Source organism: Artibeus jamaicensis, unplaced genomic scaffold, assembly GCF_021234435.1.
Source record: "Artibeus jamaicensis isolate MK-2021 breed Jamaican fruit bat unplaced genomic scaffold, CSHL_Jam_final contig_718, whole genome shotgun sequence".
Lineage (NCBI taxonomy): Eukaryota > Metazoa > Chordata > Mammalia > Chiroptera > Phyllostomidae > Artibeus > Artibeus jamaicensis.
Genome location: NW_026521936.1, coordinates 3,659,579 through 3,685,260, shown reverse-complemented (window position 1 = coordinate 3,685,260; position 25,682 = coordinate 3,659,579). Strand labels below are relative to the sequence as shown.

Here is a 25,682-nt window from a genome sequence, read left to right as displayed (position 1 = left end):
TTAGCGCTGGGAACCAGAGCAGGCCTAGAACTCAGCCAACGGTAAATGCTGACAGCGTGGGGCGAAGCCCGCCCCCTGTACACAGGGGTCTGATAGCATTTCTCACACACGGTTCTGCACGCCTGGCCAGAGGGAGACCAGAGAGAAAATGAAATCTCGTGGAAACAGAGGGTGCTAACTGGGTACAGCTGAGTCCAGGATCCCACCCGTATTTCCTTGCCTGGGGACGGTCCCTCCACGGTGTCACATGCAGGGGAAAATGTTATCCAGAGCAGCCTTCAGGAGGTTGGCCGAGGTGATGAGGGTGTGGAGCCTTTCAGGTGACAGTGGCATGCCCAAGGGGTGACGGGGCTGTTAAAGAGACCCATCAAGCAAGTGAGGTATTTGGAAGGGGGCAGGGGGTTCTCCAAACCCTCAAATCACGCCAATAGGGGGCTGCCTTCTTACTGCCCATAAAACAAGCTCAGGCAGCCCTGGCCGGGTGGCTCAGTTGGTTGGAGCGTCGTCCCGTACACCAAAAGGTTATGGGTTCAATCCCCAGTCGGGGCACATGTCTGGGTTTTCAGGTTTGATCCCCAGTCACAGCACATATGGGAGGCAACCAATCGATGTTTCTGTCTCTCTTTCTTCCTCTCTCTAAAATCGATAAACATGTCCTCGGGTGAGGATGAAAAAAACCAGAAAATAAGCTCAGGCAGCGGTGGCGACCGTAGGTCGGATGCTGGAAGGTAGGGAATTCTAAGCTCCCCAGAAGGACAGTTCTGTTCCCGGTGCCCTCTGGCGGAGTTGTCAGCCCTCTCCCAAGGGCCCAAGGAGACACTCAGGCGTGTGGCTGTCGTCCTTTATCATTCCTCGGGTTGTGAGTGGGAAGAACAGCCCCACAGAAGCCTGCGCCGGGGCCGAGACCCCGTCTGGATGCCTTCCCGGCCCCAGGCCTCCCGGGGCTTTAGCCTGTCTGGGCTCCCGGCACCTCCCACCCAGAGGGCCCGGCGGGTGACGTCAGGTGGTGTGCGTGTTGAGTCGACAGAGCCGCAGGAGAGCCCTGGTCGGAGTCCCGTGGCGGCGGGCTGCAGCCGGCACCCTGGGAAGGAAATGCCTGGGCTGGCTGGCAGCCACCACCGGGCCTGCGGGGCACCCAGCGGAAAGGCGAGCGCTGGGCCGGGGCAGGGGTCAACTCACCCACAAGCCGCCTCCCCAACTCTGCCTCCAAAAGTGGGGGTTGGGAAACCGTGCTCCCGGGGCCCTGGTGGAATAGTGGGTGCTGATTGGTCAGAGACCTGCGCACTGGAAAAGACCCAGGACACACCTGGAGGAGGGCACCGTGGCCCAGAGCCCTTCCTGGAGGGGGTGGGTCACTGTCCCAAGGCTCTCAGTGACTCGAGTAGCTGACTTGCAGAAAGTACCGGAGAAACCCAAGGCACGGTTTCGGCGTGTGGGAAGCAGGCCCCAGGAATGGGCGCGGGCAGGGGTCCTCGCCCGGCGTGCTCGTGCCTTCTCTTCATCTGGTCAGCACGTCACTGTCCGTCTGGTCTCAGGCTCCGGGTCCTCCCACTCCAGGTCCCTCAGCATGGACGCAGCTACTGGCCACAGCCAACACAGTGGGGGCCTGGCCACCCTGTGGAAAAGTTTGGAGACCCCCAGGGACCCAGATCCTCAACACCTGGCTTTGGGAGAGGCAGAGCTGCACTGAGGTTATTTCTGTATCAGGAAGACACAGAGCAGCTGCGGGCACGCTCCGTGACTGACTGCAGCAGATTATCACAGGGTCACCGATGTTGAAGGGTCACACCCTCCCCAGTGTCTGGGGAATGTCCCCAGTGGCGAGAATAATAAGCAGGTGATGGATGCTCAGGAATCCCTAGAGGGGCTCTGGAGGCAGGGCCATGTCCCAGACAGAGAGGGGAAGCCAGTCCGGAGTTCCCCGTGGCGACCGGCCCGTCCCATTTCAGCAGGGCCAGTTCCCCATGTGCCCTCACCCCAGACCCGCGGTGACATCACAGTGGGACCGTGGGTGGTAGACAGGCTGGCTCTGTGGGAGCGATCTGCCTGAACAAGGCTGCGTCAGAAAGGCTTCTTGGAGAGACCGAGGTTAGGAAGGCTTGTTGGAACGTGCACTGAAATGTGGTCCTGGCCTGAGAGCATGCCGGAGCAGGGCAGGCACTGCGGGTAGGGGTGGGGGCTCCTGCCCAGAAATACTCTGGCTTCCCCTGTGGGCAACTTTCCCTGCCCACCGGGCACCTTGGCATCAGCCTGCAAGTGTGAAACTCCGCATCCTCCTAGTAAATTAGGGTGCTTCCCTGTGTCCTCGCAGGAAATGACAGTCACCACACTGACCCAGGAAGGAACCTAGGGTTCCTACTGGGGACCTGGCCCACAACCCAGGCATGTGCCCTGACTGGGAATCGAACCGGTGACCCTTTGGTTCACAGGCCGGCACTCAATCCACTGAGCCACAGCAGCCAAGGCTGTCTGGTTTTTGTTTGTTTGGTTTTTTAAATCAACTTTTTTACCCGCCACATTACCATAATGCTATGACTGCAAGGTGACTTTGGACATTCTGCAATGTATTTTGAATAGTTTCACTTCTGAGAGATTGTAAAGCTGATTGTTAAAAGGGTCCGTAAATGAGGCTCGCAGCCCAGAAGCCCAACTGCAAGTTCATCCCTGAACTGAGAGTCCGCTCAGGTCCGGCACAGACAGTGTCACTGGTTTAGGACGCCATCTAGGCCAACGCAGAGATGGGAGCCTGGACACTCCGCCCAGAGAGAGAGGGTCCCCCAATGTGGTGGAGGGGGCTGGGTGGGGGCACCAGGCCAATGTCTTTGAGGACATGGGCGATTCTGGAGCATTCCAAGCAAAGTCGCAAAGCAGCAGGCACTGTGGGGAGGGGGCCGAAGGCTGTGTGAACTCTGGTGTCTGGAGATCAGGCGGAAAGCAGGGAGGGGCAGAGGTCAGCCAGGCACAGGGAAAGCCGAGAAGGTGAAGGCTAGAAATGGAAGTGACTCCGTCAGCAAAGGCACCCTCAGCAAAGCAGCACACGGTGGTGGGTGCCGAGAACGTGGTGTTTTTGATACAGTCCTTCTGATAAGTCAGCCTTCGGTCCCCACGTGGATCGTCTGACCTAGGCCTTAGGAACCGAAAGTGCCGAGCCACCCATACGACTACCAGTCCTACCAGTGACCACCGGCACCCAGAAATAACAGGGAGCCAACACAGGGGACTGTGCTGTTCACTCAGACTTTATTAATGCAGGTTCACCCAGCTTTTATTAATGCACATTTAATCCAAATCTATACTAACCTGGTAACAATACTAATCACTCAGAAACCGTCAGTAACAACGTCACACAAGAGAATTGGAGGGTAATGAACCCGAGTCCCAGAGTCTCGGTCTGTGGGTCCAGGAGCCTGTGGAGTCTGTGGGAGTCGTCAGTGTCTTGCAGGGAAGGGTCTGCAGAGCCACCAGCGGCCAGTGCCAAGGGACATCAGCCTGGTGTGGAGCAGCACTCTGGTGTGTGGGGCTCGGCTGTCTCAGTGACGGTCTGGAGTCTGCCTCAGTTATGCCTTGAGGGGGGTGCACCCCACCCTTCTGGGTCTCTTGATCAGTGTCTTGGCGCCCCTGCTGGCAAGTTGGGAGTTTCCCCAGGAGCCTGTCTGCAGGGGGTCCTGCTCCGCAGACACGGCTGTGCTGACCACGTGTGCACATGTCTTAGGTGTGTCTTCTTGCCAGATGTGTCTGGCATGACTTAGGTAGTTCCCCTCTTCAACCAAAGTGTCACAGCTGACTGATGGCCCTGGTGGTTGACGTGAGTGACTCCATTTTGTGTTACATGCTCTATGCCGCCTGGACCAGACCAACGCCATTTTATCGGTCCTGCTCTCCACAGCAGGTTCTGCCTGTGCCCCCCTCCCTTACGGACGCACTTGTATCACCCGGGGGCTTTCTGTCCCTCCTGATGTCCCTTTATGGCACACTCTTTAGCAGCAGGGACCCTGTGGCTGCCTGGCTGTGCACTTTTGTGTGGCCCACTCCGCCTGTGCCACCACCCTCTCTGACCCTTGTCACCATCCCTCCAAAGTGAGAGACAGCACAAGCCCCCTCGTGTCCGGGACCAGTAGTTGTTTCTAAAAACTGCGTATAAGCAAACCCCTCATCCGGCATAAACTGAAAATTTGCTTTTCTCTTCCCATGCTTCTCGGGATAATGGTCTACAAGGGTATTTTGAGGTCAGAAGCAAAACAGATTTTTCATTCTTCCTTGTGAGTTTAGACCGTACGCATGAAAAAGGCTGGCCCTGCCCAGCAAGGGTGGGGAAAGCAGGAATGCATGCCAGTGCACACCACACAGCCATCTGGTCTACCTGGTTTATGGCATCAGGCAAGCAGTTGGCTGGCTCACGGCCATGTTTCCTGGGGGTGAAGCCACAGGCCGCTGCTTATGTTCCTCCAGTGGCTCCCTCATCCCCCTCCTGCTCACACCCGCTCTCTCCAGACGCAGCGCCTGCCAGCGCAGTTGGCCCTGTGAAGTCGTCAGCCCCTGGCTCCCCAGTGTCTGGGGCCACTTGCCTGGTGTGCTGTGTGGCTGCCAGGAGCCGGTTCTGCTCCCCACGGAGCTTATTCACTCATCCTGGCCGCTGCCCGGGAAGAATCGAAGGCATTGTCCCTCTCTGACAGCCGTCCAGTCCAGAGCGAAGTCCTTAAGAAGCAGCAGAGGGAGGGAAGCCTTCCCTGGAGAACACAATGGGAAACCTGTCCGTCATTCTGGGCCGTCGGAAAGTCCCCTGATTGGGGCAGATCTGTTTCCTTCTCCCTGAAGGCAAGGCCCAGGGCTTTCCATGTTTCTGGGGGCTTTCACCACCCCGCCTCCGTGCCCCCCACCTCAGCGCTCTGCTCTTTGAGGCCTCCTGCCTGGGGTCCCACATTTGACTCTCAGTGTTTATTAGACAATATTGTCGACTAGAGTTTGGGTTTTGTTTTTGTCCTACTTTCCCCAATCCCCTAGAAATGCGGGGCTCTGTCTGATCCCTGCTGTCCCCTCAGCACCCACACTTATTGACCAGATGCACGGTTTTCCTGCAAGACTGGACCTACGCTTGAGCAACAGATCAGTCTGCTTAACAGTAACGGGGGTGTGCGTCTGCACTGTTCCGTTTTCCTCTCTATTTGCCAGTTGTGACATTGGCATCTTTTAAAGAGTTTAGCAATATTCTCACCTGTCCACTTCCTGTTCCTGGGACAGCCCCCCACCACACACGCACACACTGGTAAGTTTCCTCACCCGAAAAGTGGGTACGGGCCTGCCCCCGCTCTTGCTGGGGGCTTCGGGGAGCACATGGAGGGGGACTCGTAAGAACACTTTGCAAACAGCAAGGCATCCCCCAGAAAAGGTGCTAGTGGGAGGCGCCACCCCCTGAAAGCCATTTCAGGTGTCGTGAGAAGAGGGGGCGCGTTGGTTGTAGGAAGGCTCCTCCCCTGCGCCCTAAAACACACACAGAATCCTAGTTTGCACGGTCATCTCCTTGTCCACAGGAGTCACTGGCTCTGGGAAGGGAGCCAAGGGGAGGCAGGAAGGCCAGGCAGGAGGTGTCTTTGAACTTGGAAAGATTTCGGTGAGAGGATCTTTTGTCAGGGCCATGGAGAATCATTCTGTCCCACTGGAAACAAATTATCCCCCCCCCCCGCCCCCGGCATGAAAAGCCCGCCTTATTTTGTCAGCATCCCAAGCGGTCCAGGGTAGTGTGTCTTCAGCACCCGGCTTCTCTCTTGCCCTCGTGGGGACTGGGTTGGCCTCACTGCGACGGCACCACGTGGGGACAGCCTACCCAGGCTGCGCCTCGGGAGAAGCAGACGCTGTGGGCTGTGGTGTAAAGGGCCCTCTTGGGGGGAAGCTGCTGAGTCCCGGGCTCTTTAGTTATTTACACTTGAGGAATGGATGTTCTGTACCCACAGAATGAGCCAGGATGACATCCCACCAGCTATGAATGTCACTCACACAGCGGTGTCCGGGCTTGGTCCCAGCAGAGTGTAGTCAGTGGGACAGCCTGTCAGGGAGGGGACCCGTCATAGCTCCTCTCCTGCGGGGGACCGTACGGGAGGGGAGGCAGGAGGCGCTTCCATGCCGTGTGAGCCGGCCTCCAGCCCCAAAGCAGAACCGTGGCCGAAGAAAAGCCGTTGTCTGAGTAGATGATACGTTTACATGGTGTGCGGGTTGGAATTAGAAAGGCCGGGAGTCTTCCCCACCAGCCGCTCCCACGTCCGGTGACGGCGGTTCCAGACCCTTGCAGAGACGCTCGGTGCGTGTGCAGACAGGCAGGGCCCGTGGGCACCGTGTCATTCCGTACAGATGGCTGTGAGGGTCACTTTTTGATGTGCCACTGTGCCATGGAGACCAATCACGGGGCTCGTCTTGTCTGGGTGCACAACCGTGGCTGTCCGTGTGGGTGAGCCGCAGGTATTGAACCCCTCCCTGCGAGCGAGCCTCTCTGCCTCCTGGCCCTGCTGTCCAAAGCCGTGTGGTGAGGAACGGCGCCCTCACTCGCTGCGTAGCAGCCCCACACACGCGTGTCTGCAGGAGACAGTCCCAAAGCGAAGTGCGGTCAGGATGTGTGCGTGTGTTACTTTGATAGATTTTGCCAAAATGTCGCCGCACAGGTGCTTCCTTCCAAACTCCGGGCCTCTGGAAGGTCCTTTGTGGGCGTGGTTGGAGCCAGAAAGTGAGGGCGCAGGCAAGGGGAGGGCCTGGTTTGGACTGTGCCCAGGCGGGACAGATGTGGGTGCTCCGCACTGTCACTCAGGGGTGCTGGAGATCACTGGGGCCAGGCCCCCCGCTATGTGAGGAACTGATGCCCCCAGACAGTCTCTGCCCAGGGGGCTCTCCAGGGCTGTTAGGGTGTGGCTGCCCCTTAAACTGCACCCACCCCATCCTGCTCTATTCCCTGCTGGGTCCCCCCCTTCCCCAAAGCCAAGTCCATGTCCAGTGGCCAGAGTAAGAGTTAGGAGCATGGACCGTAACGTTTTCTACTCGACTGTGATGCTGGGAACTAGCCCGTCCTGGGTGAGGAGCCAAGCCAGCGCCCCTGCCAAGGACTCTCCCTGGGAGAATTCTTGACCCACACGCCATCACCCCCAGGGGCCAGAGGCCAGTGAGGTGCCCAGGCCCCACAAACGAACCTGCACCGGAGTTCCCTCTCCTGGTCTCCACTCCAAGCTCGGGCAGCTGGGCCACCCCCTCTGAGCCTTGGCTGGCGTCCTCATTCCTCACCCTCCTGGGGGCGTCTCTGGGGAGCGCTGGTGCCGTGAGGACGCGGGAGCCTGGCCCGGAGAAGGGCTGGGACCTGGGCCAGGGGCCTCCCGTGTTGGCCAGCCTGCTGAGCTGCTACGCCATCCACTTTCCTCCTGCTCTTGGTCCTCCCTCTCCTTCCCCTCCCACCCCCACCCCGCAGCCCCGCCTCAAAGCAGGTGTTGCCTCTCAAGACCTTCGGGGGAACCTTGTACCCCCAAAGCACCGGGATCTTTGCTGGAGGAGGTCTTTCCTCATTGAAGTTCTGCGACTCACGGAGACGCAGGGCAGAGCATTCCGCGTCCCACTTGCACAGGAGCTGCTCCAGAGTCCAGCCTGGGGCTTGGGGACGGACAGTCCCACTGGCTGTGATGTCGTGGTGTAGGGAGGTTCCCCGGAAAGGGGCGCCGCTCCTTTCTTCGGTTACTTCTGCCCTGGAAGCACGCACCCGAGCTTTCCTGTTTCCCTGCTCGCTCCTTGCAGGTCGGCAGCTGGTGTGCATTTACCCAGCACCCTTCCCGGCCCGGGACAGCACACGGCACCGGGAGCACGGTACAGGGGACCCAGGCTGTGGCGCTGTGGGCTGAGCCGTCCTCGTCAGGGTCAGAAGCAGCCAGTGGGTGGCCTTGGCCGTGTCCACGGGCATCTGGGCTCTGACTCACCTGATTGAAACATTCCAAATAACGCATTTCAAATAAAAATTCTATTTAGTTACCTAGAAATTGGGAGAGACCAGACCCACATCCCAGTTCTGCTTCTCTTGGAAAACATGTCAGTACCAGGCAGCCTTACAGTGTGTCAGTTTCCCGAGGTCACTGTGACCAAGTGCCGCAAACCGGTGGCTTAAAACAGCAGGAATTTAGCCGCTCCCGGGGCTGGGGGCTGGACCCTGAAGCCGGGGAGCCGGCAGGGCCGCCTCCCTCCCAGACTCTGGGTCCCTGGCCTCCCCCAGCCTCAGGTGGCTTGTCACTCCTTGGCTTGTAGGCACATCACTCCAGCCATTGCCTCTGCCATCCCATGGCCTTCTCCTTGTGTGTGTCTCTCTCTGTGTCCTCTCCTCTCATAAAGACACTGGTCACACTGGGCAAAGGACCCCCCCCACTCCAGTATGACCTCATCTGACCTCGTATGACCAGGTGCTGGGGGTAAGACTTCAGTGCATCTCTTCAGGGGACGCAGTTCGCCCCAGAAGGGCAGGTTCATGTCCCCAGTCCCCGGCCCCCATCTGCTTCCTCCTGGTTCCTGACCCTCTACATCATCACTTTGCAAGGCCCTTTCCCAGTGTGGGCCCCTCCTCTCGCCTGCAGTCCCCACCCCCCAGAAGCCACCTTCATGGTACCCTCTAAACTCCCCCGACTCCCAGGGGCCGCATTCACCCTGTGCATCAGGGCAGTAACAGTGCATTGTGTCCTCTGGTCCTTAGCGATTGTTGTCCTGTGGTGTCTGCAACTCTGACCTTGGCCTCTGTTGACTAGTTTATGGCCTCTCCCAGGTCTTATCTCAGGCAGCAGGGGACACCCTGTAGGTGCTCTCCACCCGGGTCAGACAGGGTCTGACTGAACGGGAGAAAGCAGCACCTGCTGTGGGAGTGTGTGAGACCCTTCCCCCAGACAGCTTCTGAACTGTCTGAGCCCCCCTCCCCAAAGGGGACCCCGCCCATGGCTCAAGTTGGATGACGAAGCTCTGGCTGGTGTGGCTCAGTGGGTTGAGCATGGGCTGTGAACCAAAGGGTCTTTAGTTCGATACCCAGTCAGGGCACGAGTCTGAGTTGTAGGTCAGGTCCCCAGTAGGGGGCGTGTGAGAGGCAGCCACACATCGATGTTTCTCTGTCTCTTTCTCCTTCTTTTCCCTGTTTGTAAAAATAAATTTTAAAAATCTTTTAAAAAGAAAGAAAGAAATGAGGAAAAAAGTTGGATAACGAGGGGAGTTCTGGGCTCAGCTCATTCTAAGGGATTAGACACCAGCTTATAAAAGCTTGTCCCGATATTTGGAATTTCGTCATTTCATTCTCGCCACTTTGAGATTTTGGCCCTTGGACGTGGGGGAACCCGGCGCCGCCCTCCTCCCCCACAGCTGAGCCTCTGACCACCCCCTGCGTTCCCCTCCGCAGCCTCCGGCCTCTCCTCCTCGCCGTCCACACCCACCCAAGTGACCAAGCAGCACTCATTCCCGCTCGAGTCCTACAAGCAGGAGCCCGAGCGCCTGGAAAACCGCATCTATGCCTCGTCTTCCCCTCCGGACGCGGGCCAGAGGTTCTGCCCGTCCTCCTTCCAGAGTTCAGCCCGGCCTCCGGCGGCGTCGCCCACCCACCAGGCTCCCTCCAGAACCGTAAGTCTGGGCCTTGGCCAGTGGGCTGAGCCTGACCGCATTCGGCCGGAGCTAAGGCTGTGCACTTCTGACATGGGGGGGGGGGGATAGTTTGTCTAAAGTCACAGGCTGAGAGAAAAGTGGGGAGGGCCCAGCAGGCAGCTGGGAGTCCCCTGAAAGGTGGCAACACCTGGAACTTGACCAGAAACGGGGTTTTTGTTTTTGTTGTTCCCTTGGTTTCGTTTTGAAAATCGGCCATTAAAAGTTTTGTCTGAATGTGTTTTGATGGGGAGAGACTCCAGTCACAAGTCACAGGCAAGGCGAAGACCAAGCTTTGTAAAAATAGGAATTTGATTTGAGAGCTTTTAGCTTTTAAGTCCGATGCCGGATGCGGAGTTGGTCGGGACGCATTCTTGAGAGGAGCCCTTCAAAGCGGAGTGGGGGTGAGGCGCCGCGGGGAGGCCGTCTTCCTCGCCCCACCGGCCCTGCGTGTGGTCTCCTGGACTCTGCCCCTCTCTGCCCGCCCGGTCCGTGCTGGGCACCGAGGGTACTCAGTGCGAGGTCTGTCCCCGGCCGGGACACGGGACGCTGGCCACTAAGCTCGATCTGCACAGACATAGCTATTTTATTCCGTGCTTTTCGCTTCCTGGGGCTGGTGGAGCAAAGTGGCTCACACTGGGGACCTGTACCAACAGGAGGCTGTGTCGCAGCTCTGGAGGCAGGATGTCCAATGCCCGGGGGTCGGCAGGGCCGAGCTCCATCCGGGGCCTCTGGGGGAGGGGTCCTTCCTTGTCTGGTCCAGCTTCACGGGGCCCCGGGCTCTCCTCGGTTTGGGGCAGCACCCCCCAGCCTCCACTCCCCCTGTACAGGGCTGTGTCCCCTCTCTGCGTTTGTCTGGGTCCACATTTTTCTCTCCTATGCAGACACTAGTCTGGTTGGGTTAGGGCCCAGCCTAACCCAGAACGACATCATCTTAACATCGTGACACCTGCAGAGACTTTATTTCCGAATAAGGTCACATTCACAGGTATCGGGGTTAGGACCACCACGTCACTTTTGGGGGCAGTGACACAGCTGTCACACTGGGGAGAAAGCGGATGCGCAGGTCACGCCAAGCCCTCACCATGGCCGTTCTCTGTTCATGGGCAGTTTCCCTCGCTGTGTGGGCAGTGGGTGTTGTTTGTGTCAGTGCTGAGGGGGGACGTGCAAGCTATTGCTTCTGCTTTCCGGAGCTGACAGTCTTCCTGGGGACAGAGTGACACTAGATAAAAGCGAAGCAAATGCAGCAAGTGAAGGACAGAGAGGGCTTCTGTGCAGAGGGCTACCTGCCAAGCTGAGCCTGAGTCACTGGTAGAGTTTAAATGAGGGGACAGGTAGAGAGCCTTCTAGAAAAAAAAAAAAATTAGCCGCTACTTGGGGCAGGAAAGAGTGTGCCGTGTGGCTCGGAGAAGAAAGAGGCCGAGGCGTAGGAGCTGTGGGCAGGCCTGAGAGGGTGGGGACCTGGTCGCAGAGGAGGAGACACACTGCGGAAGGGAAGCCCCCAGGAGGCGGGGAGAAGGCGGGGCCTTGGCCCCAGGGCACAGCCCCCTGCAGCGGTGGGCCCGGGAGGAAGGTCGTCCACATTCGTGTGGGTGAGTGAGGGAAGGTCTAGAGAGGTCACTGTTTTCCTGAGCATTTAACTGAGAGACACAGAGAATCCAAGAAGGGAAGGAGGAGGCCACCCAACAACAGTGATCAGAGGCAGGAAGCCACCGCTCCCTTGGGACTAGGGGACAGTGACGGGAGGTGGTGTTACCAGGGCCCATCAGATGGGGGGTGGAACCACACGAGTCCTCCCAGCAGGAGCTGGAGCCGTTGAGGGGAAGCAGCCATCAGCTACAGATGCTAGTGGGGGTAAAGGAACAGAGACCCCGGCACTTCCGCCCTGCCTTGTCCTCCAGCCCTGGGCCAGGTCCTCCCCGAGGCGCAGGCGGGCCTGCGGGGGCAGGGAGCAGGGGGCAGACTGGGGAAGGGAGCAAAAAGCAAATGCCCTGCAGAGAGGATTAAACGATGCGGCAGATGAACCTCTCAGAGTAGCGGCTTCTTCTCCCTGAGCCGTGAGAATCAAGAGAAGGGCCTCCTCTAAGAAGAGATGCTGATTTGAAGAGAAAGCAGTTATTTTGGCTTAGATTGTCGGATGTGATGGTGGCAGACGCAGACGCAGACACAGGGCTTCCCCGCGACCGGGGCAGGCCGTACCCGTCCCGGCTGGCGTGGAGGGGAATCATGGGCAGTGTCGGCCGTGATGAGGCTGAAAGGTGCTGCTCTTACCTGTTGATACTTCACACCACGGAGGCCCAAAGGCGTGGGTCCTCCCAGGCTTCCGGAGGGGGTTCTTCGGCCGGAGAGACAGCGTCCACAGCTGGATCCCTACCCAGCGATGGACTCGGACCAGGTGCCCTTCTCAGGGACACTGATGGTGGGTGTGGATTGAGAAGCCACCAGGAGATACCCAAGGTGTGGTCATTCCACTCCCTCCAAGGGACTGTGACCCCGCCTCAGAGAGGAAGGGGGTTCCGACACGGGCTACAGCGTGGACGAGCCTTGAAGACAGGCCGCCAAGGGAAGTAAGCCAGTCACAGAAGGGCAGACAGTGTGTAGTCCCCCACCACGAGGTCCCTCGGGCCATTGGACTCACAGACACTGAAAGTAGCACAGTGGGTGCCAGGGCTGGCGGGTCCCAATTGACGGGGAGAGAGTTTCAGTTTTGCAAGATGACAACAGCTCTGGAGATGATGACAGTGGTGACAGTCACATGACAACGCCCCCGAATTGTCCTCTTACAAACAGTTGAATGGTAACTTCTCTGTTCTGTATATGTTGCCACAATTTTTTTAAAATGGGTCCCATCAAGGCTACAATGTTTATGAAGTTTGAGCTCAGGAAAACCAGGGCGATTGCTGGGGGCGCCCCACTTACGTTCCGAAATGGTACGTTTTAAAATTGAAAGGCCCGGTGCCGCTGGCTGCCTGAAAGTGAACAAGGTCTCAACCCCGTCGGTGAGCTTTGTCACCCACTGGGGTGGAGGGCTCCAGGGGCTGCCCCCCAACCCCGGAGTTTCCAGGTCATGTAAAGAGTGTTTCTTTGTCATCGGGTTGTGTCGAATGTCTTTAGTTTACATGCTAAATTCCTGAAGAGCTTGGCCGAGTTCGTTCCTGCAGCTGCCGGTCCAGTCTCCCTGAGGAATGGCGGCTGCTCCAAGATACCTGTCAGCCCGAAAGCATGGAGGTAGAATTTACCTCTGTCTTTTGCACTAAAAAGACCCTTTCTATAAACGTGAACCATGGAGATCACTTTTATAAAACTCGTTCCCGTGAATGGAAAATTCTAAAACTGAGAAGGGGGTGCGGGTAATTAGTCTTTGGTGGGCAGCTCCCACGTTCTCGTTTAGTTACTCAGCAAACACGAAGCAACCGCAGTGTGCCAGGCGCCGTGCTAGGAAAGGGTGATGGGTGACAAATGTTAGTCGTTCCCACGTCACTGCATTAACAACACATCGTACGTGGCACGGTTAAAATTGTGAATCGCTGACTGAACCGGAGAAGGTGCTTTTGTCCACCTGGAAGGTGCGGACAGGTAAGTAAGTGCAGACGAGTTTGGTAGAACCCACGGCGTTATTATCAGAGGAAATGCCCAGGCTGGTCTCGGTGAGCGGAGGAGCCAGAGGAAGGAGCCAGAGGAAGCCCTTCCTCGGTGAACAGAGGAAGGGCGTGGACATTTTTTTCTGCGGCAGAGAGCAATCATCAGCTTTGTGTTTTAGGATTATTCCTCTGGCCAGGTGTGGACATTAGATTGGATTTGGGCGGCATCGGAGCTCAGATGAGATGCAGCGTGAAATGGTGGGAGCTTGCTGGCAGGAGAAAGTGGGAAGGCGTGGACTCGTGTTAGAAAGAAAAGAGCTGTTGCCTTGATAGCTGTGGCTCAGCTGGTTAAACATCATCCTGTCACCGCAAGGTTGCAGGTTCAATTCCCAGTCAGGACATATACCTAGGTTGCGGGTTCAATCCCTGGTTGGACATGTACGAGAGGCAACCGATCAATGCTTCTCTCTCGAATCGATGTCTTTCTCTCTCCTTTCCTCTCTCTCTAAAAAATAAGGAAAAATGTCCTCAGGTGAGGATTTTTTTAAAAAGCAAAGAGCTATTTAAGAGGTGGAATTGAAAGGAATTTGGAATGTAGTGATCGATGACGTGCAGGAGGAAAGGGCAGAACCAAAGAAGGTTCCCGAGGTCTTGCCTCGGACAGCTAGATGGATGTGGCTTTGTTTTCTGGGACAGGGAAGCCGGCTGTGTGTGGTGTGCATGGGTGTGAGCATGTGTATGTGCTTGTACGCACGTGTGTTGTGATTGTGTCTCTGTGCACAAACACGTGGGCATGAGTGTGCCGCAAGTGTGTGCTAGTGTGCATGGAGGTGGGTGGACGTACAATAAGTCGTAGGACATTCAAGGGGAGATGTTTAAAGAGCGATTGCATGTGTGTGTCTGGAGCTAATTATCAACCTTTGAGCGTCATCAGAGAGACAGTATTTATGGCATCAGAGCAAATGAAATAACACAGAGAAATGTGTGGTAGGGAGAAGAAAGCCAGAGAAACTTGGACATTCCAGGGACAAAGGAGAAGGATTCTGAGTTGCCGGAAGGCTGGCAGAAAACCAGGCAAAAACGGTATCACAGAAGCAAAAGGAATGCATCTCACCGTGCTCCCCGCGTTTGGAGGGGGTGACCAGAGTTGTCAGAAGCAGCCACGGCCAACCCCTGGGAGACCCGCCCCGGTCCACCCAGGTGAACTCCTCGTGCACTCCTGACCCGTAGAAACCATGAACATAACTTACCAGCCGGCTCGGGCTGCCGTAACCGCACCACAGACAGGGCGGCTCAACCTGCAGACGTTTGTTTCTCACGGTTCTGAGCGTCCGGTTTCTCCAGAGGCCGCTCTCCTTGGCTGCAGGCGGCCGTCTTCTCGCCGCGTCCTCACGTGGTCTTTCCTACACACACACACACACACACACACACACACACACACACACACACGTCCCTAAGGCTCTCCCTCCTGGTAGAAGGACACCAGTCCTGTTGGCTTAGGGCCCCATCCCCATGACCTCGTTTAACCTGGGTAACTGCTTTAAAGGTCCCCTTTCCACATACAGTCACATGGGGGGGGGGTGAGGCTTCAACATTTGAATTTAGGGGGAGGACACAATTTAGTCCATAACAGTATAAATTATTGTTATCTTATACCACTGAGTTATGGGGGTGATTTGTTATGTGTCCAAAGATAACTAACACTTATTTCATCATGTGTATGGGGGGGAGGTAATGTAAGCCAGTGAGTTCATGAACTTGAGTTGCTTCTTAAACCTGACCGTCTGTCCACGGAATCCATCTCCAAGATTCCTGGTTTCCCTAGGATTTGGAAGGAAATCACACACCAGTCTTTCAAGATTGTTATTCGGAACAAGGACCCTTTTTAAAAAAAGATAGGAAAGCACTTTTAGAATCTAAAACTACTTTAAATCACTTGATGTGGAGGAGCCGTTGAAGGTTTTATGTGCACGGCTTTGTTTTCCGATTCCTGTCCCCACATCTGAAATATCAAGTGACAGCCCTAATAAGGTCTGGACGTTAAAACCGTCTGCCCAGAAATGGCCAAGCGGCAGCCCCACGGTCTATGCCTCACAGCAGATTAGATGGTGTAAAAATAGTGTAGGGAAAGCTCCCCCTCGGGTCCAGGGGTGGGAGCCGTGGGGACTGGTCATCACGGCCGCAGATAAGTGTTGCCCAGGGGCCAGAGACACTGGTGGGGAAGCTCTGTCCTCCGGGCTGCCAGGGAAAGGTGTGGTCCCTGACTCTTGTCCTGTGCTGCGGCCCTGCCGGAGCCACGACCTCGAGATCGGAAAGACGACCGAGCCCAGACCAGAGAGGCGCCCTTGGCTGAGGGCCCATCTCCCTGAGCAGCGCCCTGGCTCCGTTGTAGGGGTTCTTGGTTATTCTGTCCCCTGGGGGTGGTTGAGCTCCAAAGAAAGGATGTTGCATCTTTTCGCCTCAAGATTTTTTTTTAAGAAGTATTTTTTTAAAGATTTTATTTACTTTTAGAGACAGGGGAAGGAAGAGAGAAGGAGAGGGAGGGAAACATCAACGTGAGAGAGAAACATGGATCAGTCGTCCCTCCCGGGTCTCCAGCCAGGGACGTGGCCTGCAACCCAAGCATGCACGGTGACTGGGAATCGAACCTGTGACCTTTCGGTTTGTGGGATAACACCCAACCCACTGAGCCATACCAGTCAGGGAAAGATTTCTTTAGCTTGATGAATGCCCTGCCTCTGTCCCCTCTCGGGAAATCATTTGTCCCACAGGTTCCTAAGACCCTATCACGTGCCTGGTGCCACCCGGGACTCTGGGCCCTCGGTGACGGCTTAGCCATCCGGGCCCGTGAGTGCGTCTCAGCAGGCAGCGAGGCCTGCAAAACCGGGGCCCTGGAACTGGCACATCGGGGGCACCTGCCACCTTGTCACTTCCAGGTCCCGAACCTGACAGAGGAGGGATCTCTTTCCAAAGACACACAGGTCCCAAGGCAGTGCCCTGGGCATGGCTGTGATCACAGGGACACAAATGTGGATTAAAAAAGAAAAAAGTCAGTCCTGGCTGGTGTGACTCAGTGAATTGAGTGCCGGCCTGCGAACCACAGGGTCGCTGGGTTCGATTCCCAGTCAGAGCACGTGCTAGGTTGTGGCCAGATCCCCAGCAGGGGGTGTGCAAGAGATGTTTCTCTCCCTCTCCTTCTCCCTCCCTTCCCCACTGTCTAAAAAAGTAAATAAAGTCTTTTTTTAAAAAGTCCATTTCCAGTGCCAGGTCACGTGCTGTCTTGGTTGACGGAGACAGCGCCTTTCAAGGTAGAATTGGCTGTTAGCACAGTAGCCACTTCAGGATTCAGGCGCCGCCGCCTTCACCCTTGAGAGGCAGCCGTTGAGATGCTCGTGTCACGTGGCGTCGGGGCGGCCCCTGGAGTTGATCCTGGCTCCTCTGCAACAGCACCTCTCCTGGGACACCACCGTTCTCCCCATGATCTCCGTTCCCCCCACTTGGGCGGAGGGCGTGACAGAAGTCACTGAAATGTGAGACAGGCTGTTCCACAGCCCTGTCATGACTCTTGAGGCAGACGCCAGCCTGCTGAGGGTCCCCGCGTGAGTGTGAGGTGACAGCACGGTCAGAGAGTGTGGACAGCTCCATCCAGAAGCCGGGGTGTGAAGAGGCGGCCGGAGTGAGGGCTGGGCGTGACGCGAGCTGATGAAAAGACCCACAAGGGCCTGAGCCGTGGGCCCCTCCTCACTCGCACCTCCGTGCGAGGAAGACAGTGTTTCCTTTAAAGGGCTGCTGGGAGGATCCGCCGAGATAACCTGCATGAAGTCACCCAAGGCTCCAGAGTTAGCAACACCAAGGTCAAGATTTGGCCCTGGCTGCTGTGGCCGAGTGGATTGAGCACCAGCCTGAGAACCAAAGGGTCACAGGTTCGATTCCCAGTCAGGGTATATGCCTGGGTTGTGGGCCAGGTCCCCACTAGGGGCACATGAGAGGCAACAACACATTGCTGTTTCCCACTTTTTCTCCCTCCCTTCTCCTCTGTAATAGTAAATAAATAAAATCTTTTTAAAAAAAAGTCAAGATTTGAACCAAGGCGATTTAGCTCCAAAATCCCTGTTCTTGGCATAGTTTCCTACCACTTCCAGCTAAGTCTGAGCGTCTCAGCCTAACAGTCACACATATGCCCAGGTCAGGGGCTGGCACCCTCGGGCCCACAGGAATTAAAGTTTCGTTCATACCCAGCCACACTCGTGCCTTTCTGCACCTTCTGTGACTGCGTCCCTGCCGAGACAGCACAGGTAAGTGTTGGCCGTAGAGACCAGGTGGCCGGCAGAGCATAAAATGTTTCTTGCTCGGCCCTTTTTCAGAAAAACACTGACTCCTCTGTGCTGGCGCTTCCACCCAGTGAACTCACAGGGCAGCCCGTGCAAAGCAGCAGAACGAGACGGGTCCCCAGGAAGGTGAGGGGCCAACCATCGAGCGGTGCCCCACCCCAGATGCAGAGCAGGGTCCGTGGGGATCGCACGTGAAATCGGTCACCGTCCTGCCCCCGAGGGACCCGGGAATCAGCCTGGCCGTGAAGCTGGGCAGCTCGCAGCTCATCCTGTGGAGTTAGGGCGGAGGATGCAGATTCTTCCAGCCCTCGGGGTGTGATGAAGCTGCACAGGCTGCTTGCCAACTGGACTGAGGACATCTGGAGCAATGCGAGTTTAAGGTGGAAAGGCCCCCTTCACCCCCTCAACCCCCGTGGGTGGGGAAGGGATGCAAATTAGACGTAAGCCCACAGATGAGCATCGCGGAGGGTTCACAGCCTGCCCCGACGGTGGTGCAAGGCAAAGAGGTGCTCAGACTTGCCTTTTCAAATTCTTTTTTAAAAATTATTTTATTTTTGATTTTATACAGAGGGGATGGGAGGGAAAAAAGAGGGAGAGAAATACCAATGTGAGAGAGAAACATTCATTGGTTGCCTTCTCTGCACGCCCCAGGGGACTGAACCTGCAACCCAAGCACGTGTCCGGACCGGAAATCAAACCGGCGCCCTTTCAGGTCGTGGGATGATGCCCAACCAACCGAGCCATGCTGGCCAGGGGCCAGACTTGCATCTTAATAGAAGGATCAGTCCAGTGACAGGCTAGCGATTGGAATTTACAGGGGAAAGACTACACAAGAAGCCTGGCAAAAACACACTCGTCCAAGGAGAAGTGACCGAGGACTGGAGTAAGGCCAAAGTGAAGACCCAGAGGAAGGGACTCATTCTAAACATACGTGGGAGACAGAATGGGCCGGCGTCAGGGATGCCCACGTGCGTGGCACTTGGGAGGAGGAGTCCAGTTTCCGGGGGCGTTATTACATTCAGAAGGAGATGCAGATGGGGGGGGGTGAAAGAGAAGATTGGGAACATTTCTTTGATTCCTTTGAGACGTTAAAATAGAGACCTTAGGGGCCCGGATTGGAGAAATGAGATTAGAAAAATGATACTCTTTGTCCATGCACATTTCCATGAATAAAGTCAAAGAAATCAAGACTCTGGGCACCTGTACCTCCCTGCGGGCGCAGGGAACAAAAACGCATGCTTCACCTCACGGGGAGCACTTGTTTCCTGACGCAGTTGTGTGAAAATGCATTTTGGGGGTTGGGGAGGGGTGCTGAACCCTGGCCCGTGGGAAAACCACTGCACCTGCTCCTGCCTTCTAGTTGGGCTCGTCTTCATTTGCATTTAGATGGAAATTCTTTCGGCTCCAAGAGCCCCCTCATGCGAAGCCCTTAGAAAAGCGTTAACCCGAGCACGTGGGGTATCGTTGGTGCACCAGCCGAATTAATAGCGGCCCCTTAACAACTCCGTCGGAATTAGCCGTTGGAGCGGTGGAAAAGTTCACAGCGAGCCTGCTCTGGTGTGTCTCCGAGAAGGGCGAACGTAACCTGTTGAGGAGTGACGGCCCCCGAGGCCTCTGGGAGCGCCCCGGGGCCTGTTGCAGGAGGCCGTGTGGCCCCACACTGCCCCTGCAGTCTCTGAGGTGTGGCCTGGAACCCTGAGTTAGTGGTGTTTGGGGTCCTGAGTAAGAGTGACGTCTGGTCAACCTGAGCATGGTTAGAGGAGAAGGGTATTTTATTCAGAAAAGGGGGTTGAGGCAGGCGGTTCTAGGGGACTACACCGAGGGTACCCTAACGGGAGCTCCATGCCTCCTCCTGCGCCCTGTCCAAGGCCCGTTAAAAGCCCCCTGCTTATTAGGTGTGCGTTCACCAGTTGGCAGGCTCATTCCATACCCAGGTCTAGCCTGTGTGAGACACTCCATTCACCTTCTTTGCGTTTGATTTCAAAAAATGGATTCATTTCTAATGGATTCATTCAAAATTTTTATATAGATAGTTATTTTTAGAGAGAGGAGAAGGGAGGGAGAGAAACATTGATGCTGGAGAAAAACATTGACTGGTTGCCTCTCTCACGCCCCCTACTGGCGACCCGACCGGCAACCCAGGCATGTGCCCTGACTGGGAATCCAACTGGTGACCTTTCGGTTTGCAGGCCAGCACTCAACCCACTGAGCCACACCAGCCAGAGCCACACTTAAAACTTCCTCTGATTATAAAAAGAAAAGCGTAAAGAGAAGAAAAGCTTCCTGCAGTTCTACCTCTTTCAGACAGTTGAACTGTAGTGTGACTTTGTTTTGTTTTGTTTGTTTGTTTTGACTTAGTCTTCGCTATGCTTTTGCGCACAGACCAGAAGTAGATGCGTTACACACATCGGACCATGGTGAGGCAACTCAGCAACTTAGCTTTTCCCTTAGTAGTATAACCAGGGCCCTCTGTGTCCATAGTTGGGCGGTTAGGAGAATGTCACTTTTAAGTCTCATTTGTAGGTACGGTGTCAGATTGGATTCATCGGGGGATCCCTTCATTAGTTATATAAATATCTAAACAGTATGCCGAACACCTGGAGTTCGTATAACACAAGCATATCAACTGTACTTAGGAAGCTGAGAAAGTTTTTAGGCCCTGGCTGGGTAGCTCTGTTGGTTAGAGCATCGTCCCAATACGCCAAGGTTGCAGGTCCAGTCTTGGGTCAGGGCCCACACAGGAAGCCGCCGATGAACGCATAAATGACCAAAACAACAAGTCGAAGCCTCTCTCCACCCCCCAACCCCCTTTCTCTCCCTCTAAAATAAATAAAAATTTTAAACATTGAAAACAAAAAATACAAAATTTTTTAAAGTCCTTTGTTCACCAAAGGTGGTGGTCCCACAGCATTAACCCTTCCTCTGCGCTATTCCAATTCCAAGTGCGCTGCTGGGCCACAAACAGGAAACGAATGAGACTCGGAGCCTGGGCGCCAGGTGTGACTTCCCGAAGCCATCAGTGAGAGGTCGCGGTGCCATCCACTGCCGTCTCAGTAGACTCACTCAGCAGCAGTGAAATCCTTTAGAAAACGGGGTAGAAGATACTTCGGCACCTGGAGGCCGGGAGGGTCTCTGGGCTGCTCACCGGCCTGAGGCTCAGCGGCTGCTCGGAGGAGCCGTGGGAACAGGGAGGGAAAGTCTTCCCGCCTGCAGATCTGTCGTTGCACTGGACTTGGTGTCCAGCCTCCTGGTTTCATGATGGCTGGCAGCTGAAGATCATTTGGGGATCCCCAGATACTAATGAGTATGTCCCCTGCCCATATTCAATGACACTAAATGGAGAGGTTTAATATCAATATGTTCTGTTCGTCTCCAGAACGTGATAGTGAAGGCCAGCAACCAACCCTCTGTTAGCTGTGTTTGTCGTGTTCGAACGCAGCCAGTGGGAAGTACGCACTTGATTCGGTCAGAAAATTTCTCAGGACGCCCCCCAACGGGCTGTGTCTGGCACTCTGTGCCGAAGTAATCAAAGAAATCGCATTCAAAACAGAGGCTGGGTCCTCGGCGCTCACCAATCTGGGATCCTGCTGGTTCTCAGGACATGCGGCCGCAGACGGGGCTGCATTTTCACTCCTCCTGTCCACGTGTCCAGCCTCACACGTGTACCGCTAAAGGAAAAGTCTGTTTCCCACCAGGCGTGGACTGTGGACGGCTGTAACGTCCCATTCGGTTTGCTGCCTCCTGCCCTCCAGGGGTGGCTGTAACACACCTTGAGACACCTGGCAATACAAGCTGTAGGTAGGTTAAAATCGGCTCGTAACATGTCCCTCACAAATGTGCTTGGGACAGTCCTATTTGAGAGTTTCCGTGTGTGTTCTCAGCCCAGCCCTGTCTCAGATCGGGCACTTCCGGTGGCAGATAGCTTATGGAAATGTGACTTCCAGTCTTCAAACGATCTTCAGTGGATTCAGGGACGGCAGAGGACAGCGCTCTGGGTCTGTGGAACAAACGGTCCTGCCGTCCTTGGAGTAGGATGCAGTTTATGCTTCCTTTACAAACAGAAACAAGCGTTGGGCGCCTGTGGATTCTCACATCAAATGCAGGCTCTCCGCAGGCCTCTGGTCCTGCCGGCCCAATGCAGCCCGAATCTCCTGCTGATGATGAAATCCGGGACTCAATTAAACGCCACGCAGCTGATGCCTGTTACCGGCCAGGCCTCCACTGGTTCAATTAACTCTCACGCCAGCCCTGTACAGCAGATACCATTATCTCCATGTTTCAGGTGAAGAATCCAGATTTAGAAAAATTAACTCATCTGCTTGAGATTCTATGACTAGTAAATGGGCCTACGTTTGAAACATACGTGGATTTTTTTTTTTTCATTTTGCTCAAGAGCAGCCTCCCAGTGAGAGCAGCTATCATTTGTGAGCACCAGGCCTGAGCTGGGGTCGGAACCAGGCACACAGCACGCATGGGCTCGAGGCTTGGAGACCGACATGCCAGGGCTCAGCCCCGGGGCCCTGGCAGGCTCACAGCCGGGCCGTGCAGGGTGGAGGGTGCAGAGGCCTGAGCTCAGAGGCCTCAGCCCAGCCGATCCCCAGTGGCGCTGTTTGGTTTCCTGACTTTTTCTTTGCTCTGGTCCCACATTTTGACTTTGAGATTAATGTTGGAGATCTTAATAAAAAGAAGTACCAGCTGATGACACCCCTTCGGGATTTTTACTCCTGTTGGCTTTCAAATTCCATGATGTTACATGAATCCAAGTGCTGGTCCAAGCCAGTCGAGTGACAGCCCCTCCCTCGGTCAGGAAACCAAGGTCAGCCATTGGCCTGACTTGCTTGGGCTGTCCCTGTCGTGGACTCCTCTGCTCTGGTCCTGTCAGAGGGTCCGCCCCTGCGAAGTCTGTGCCACGTCAGCCGTGTGGTGGGACTGAGGCTCCGGCGTGTGAAGTGAGCTGTGGTTTTGCTTATTGTCGAGAAGCGTAGTTTCTATTGTCATCCTTTTTGTGATTTTTTAATTTTTATTTGTTGATTTTGGAGGGAGAGGAGAAAGACACCAAGAAACATCCGTTTGTTGCTGCGCTTATTGACGTGTTCATCAGTTGATTCTTGTCTGTGCCCTGACGGGGGATCGAACCTGCCACCTTGGTGTATCACGAGACCGCTCCAACTAACTGAGCCACCGGCCAGGGCTCTGGTCGTCCTTTTTACGCTTTTAGTTATTTCTGGGTTTTCTTGCTGTATTGACGGCACATTCGTATCTCTACGGCCACGATAAGCAACGTGCTTGCAACCTCAGTAACTTCAGCACCACAGTGGAGCACCGCGGAGATGCCAGGCTTAGACCGCATTTTCAGTCGCCTACTTCATTCGCTGATGCCGTTGCCCCGGGAAACAACGCATCAGCAGAAAAGTAAAACCGCCCGTTCTCCTATAGCCTGCGATGGACCTGGCATTGGGGCCGCTCTCCTCGGGTTAAATTTGGGACTGATTTTCATTCTAAAGGTAAATTCAGCAACAGCAGTAAGACACCCCAGGCTTCTCTGACCTTCCTCCTCCTCCTCCTTACTTGTGGCAATGTCTGTGTGTCAGAAAGCACCGTAAGAGTTTGCGGGGGGTTGGGGCAGTGCTGATACACAGGCCCTGCATGCCATGGTCCTGCAGGGCGCTCCTTTCATTCAACCCTCGATATTACTCTGCCTCTAAAACCTAAAATCCCAGCCTTGGCCGGGCGGCTGAGCTAGTGAGGCATCGTCCCCACACACCAAAAGGCTGTAGGTTCAATCCCGGGTCAGGGCACATGCCCAGGTTGTGGGTTCTATCTCCGGTCGGGGTGTGTACAAGAAGCAACCAGTTGATGTTTCTCTCTCCCATCGATGTCTGTCTGTCTGTCTCTCTCTCTGAAGTCAATAGACACATCCTCAGGTTAGGATTTTTAAAAATGTTTAAAACCTAAAATCCTGTGCACCTAGCGAGTTGCCCCGGTTTCAAGTTGCATTCTTTTCAGGAGAGTTTTATGAATAGCATGTGAAGACCAAGCCACTGGTTTTGAAAGTCGAGGCAATAAAAAGGTGCTGGCAGAGCCTCTGAGGACCAAGCAGGAGCCTCAGGAAGCCCTGGAGTGATATTTACGGCCACACTGTGTGCGGCTTCTGTGATCCCGCCTGTTTGCCTTTATGGGCTTGTCTTGGCTTCTGTGAAGACTTCATTGCTGTATTTAAAGGCTTCTTCTGATGCTTCCGTTTCTGATTGTCACTCTAGTTTCTCTCCTGTTTATTTCCCAATTCACCGAAATACCAAGTCCGAGCTACTTCTATTTCGGGGATGCTTCTCAGACAGTCTCACTTAATTCTTACATTTACAGTAAAGACAGCTTAAATATCCTCACTGACCCTTGGCTCTCCCTGTGCCTCCCTTTATGCAGATACCAAAACCTTTTCATATCGCCAAAAACAGATGACGTTTACGTTCACTTCTTCTATCCCACTGTGGGAAACCTGCCTCCGTTCCTGTAACTCCCAGTGGTTTCTCACTGGTGTCTGCTCTGGCCCGGGAGCTGAGTTGGTTTGACTGTGTCATCCCAGAACACCATGGTGGTGGGCTCAATCCCCCGTCAGAGCACATGCAGGAATCAACCAGTGAATGAATAACTAGGTGGAACAACAACTTGATGTTTCTCACTCTCTGTTTCTCAAAATCAATAAATTTTAAAATAAGGAAAGAGCCTCGGCCAGTATGGCTCAGTGGATTGAGTGCCGGCCTGCGATCTTTAAAAGGGTCACCAGTTCGATTCCCAGTCAGGGCACATGCCTGGGTAGCGGGCCAGGTCCCCAGTAGGGGGCGTGCGAGAGCCAACCATACAATGATGTTTCTCTCCCTCTCTTTCTCCCTCCCTATCCCCTTTCTAAAAATAAACAACTAAAATCTTTTAAAAAAGAAAGAACACTCTGTTCTGGGACAAAGGCCATGTGATCTGCTGGGTCCTGCAAATATCTTCGCCTTCAGAGCATTTCCTCTGCTGTTGTTCAAAACGCTCTCCTGTCCTTCAGCTGGTCCACCGGCCATGGAACATCGTCCGGCGAGGAATCCCTGGAGCGAAACTTCCCAGACCACTTCCGACACGTCCGATCAGTCCCAGCCCCTTCTCCATACATGGCACAGACCTTCTTTTGCATTTCAGTGGCTCTTTTACTTTTCTTAAAATAATAAAGGACAGTATGCCAAAAATGTTGCATACTTTTTTCCATCTTCCATATTAAAATGGCTACACAAGAATTCATCTACTTTAATAACTTTCTTTAATGCATGCTGACGTGACAGCTGTCACAATACAATTGAACAAAATTGTTTTGAAGGAAGTTAAAGACAACTAAGCACTACTAGAGACATTGTAATGGGAAAAAAAGAGACAATGAACTTTTTGGCCGGCCCAGTACGTCGCGAGAAGAGACCAAGAATCAGAGCGTTCTTCCTATGACCGGTCGTTAGGGACTGAGTAGGACCCAGCCAAGAGGCAGTGGAAGTCAGGAGACAGGTGTTCACACCCCCACATGGTGTGCAGGGGCCGTGCCTAAGGCCCCCGCGGGCAGGAGAAGGTAAAGAGGTGAATGACCAGGCCCCGCTGAGCCGAGGAGCTGGCCCGACATTCCTGAAGGCTCCTGAGAGTCACCGACCGAGCTGTTTCACACAGGGCGTCATGAGAACAGGCCTGTGCGTTTAAAAGGCCTCTCTGGCTCCGGGGCAGAAAAGGGCGAGAGAGGGAAGGAGCTGGAGTTGCTCCAGCAGCCACACCTGAGATGGGGTGGGACCTAGGAGCCGGAGCGGAGACGCAGGCAAGCAGGGCAGCCTCAGAGGACATGATGTGACAGAGAGGATGCAAGGACTGTTTCCGAAGGGTGCGCCTCGGTTGTCTGTAGAAAGTTCAACTGGAGATGATTAGTCGATGCCTTCGCTCGAGAGAGCTGTCAGCTGGAAACCCAGGCTTGCGGTGGTCAGCCCCAAGGTGGGGGTGAGTGCTGGTTGGAAGGCACTCAGCTCCTGTCCGGGCACCGGTGGCAGGTCCCTGACCTCCCTGTCCCACCTCACGGAGGACGTCTTTACAGAACAGAGCCAATCAAGAGCTCAAAGACAGCATCTAAGCGTCCCCC

The 25,682-nt window shown here is 55.1% G+C and overlaps 1 protein-coding gene across 7 annotated transcripts in view; it reads left to right on the top strand.

Moving 5' to 3' along the window:
- PRKAG2 (protein kinase AMP-activated non-catalytic subunit gamma 2) overlaps positions 1–25,682 on the top strand; it is a 196,361-nt gene that overhangs the window by 113,577 nt on the left and 57,102 nt on the right. For all 7 annotated transcript variants that reach the window (XM_037131946.2, XM_053671958.1, XM_037131944.2 and 4 more), the window contains one exon: positions 9,389–9,606. In XM_037131946.2, the coding sequence (XP_036987841.2) occupies positions 9,389–9,606 (218 nt within the window). The remainder of the gene's footprint in view (positions 1–9,388; positions 9,607–25,682) is intronic.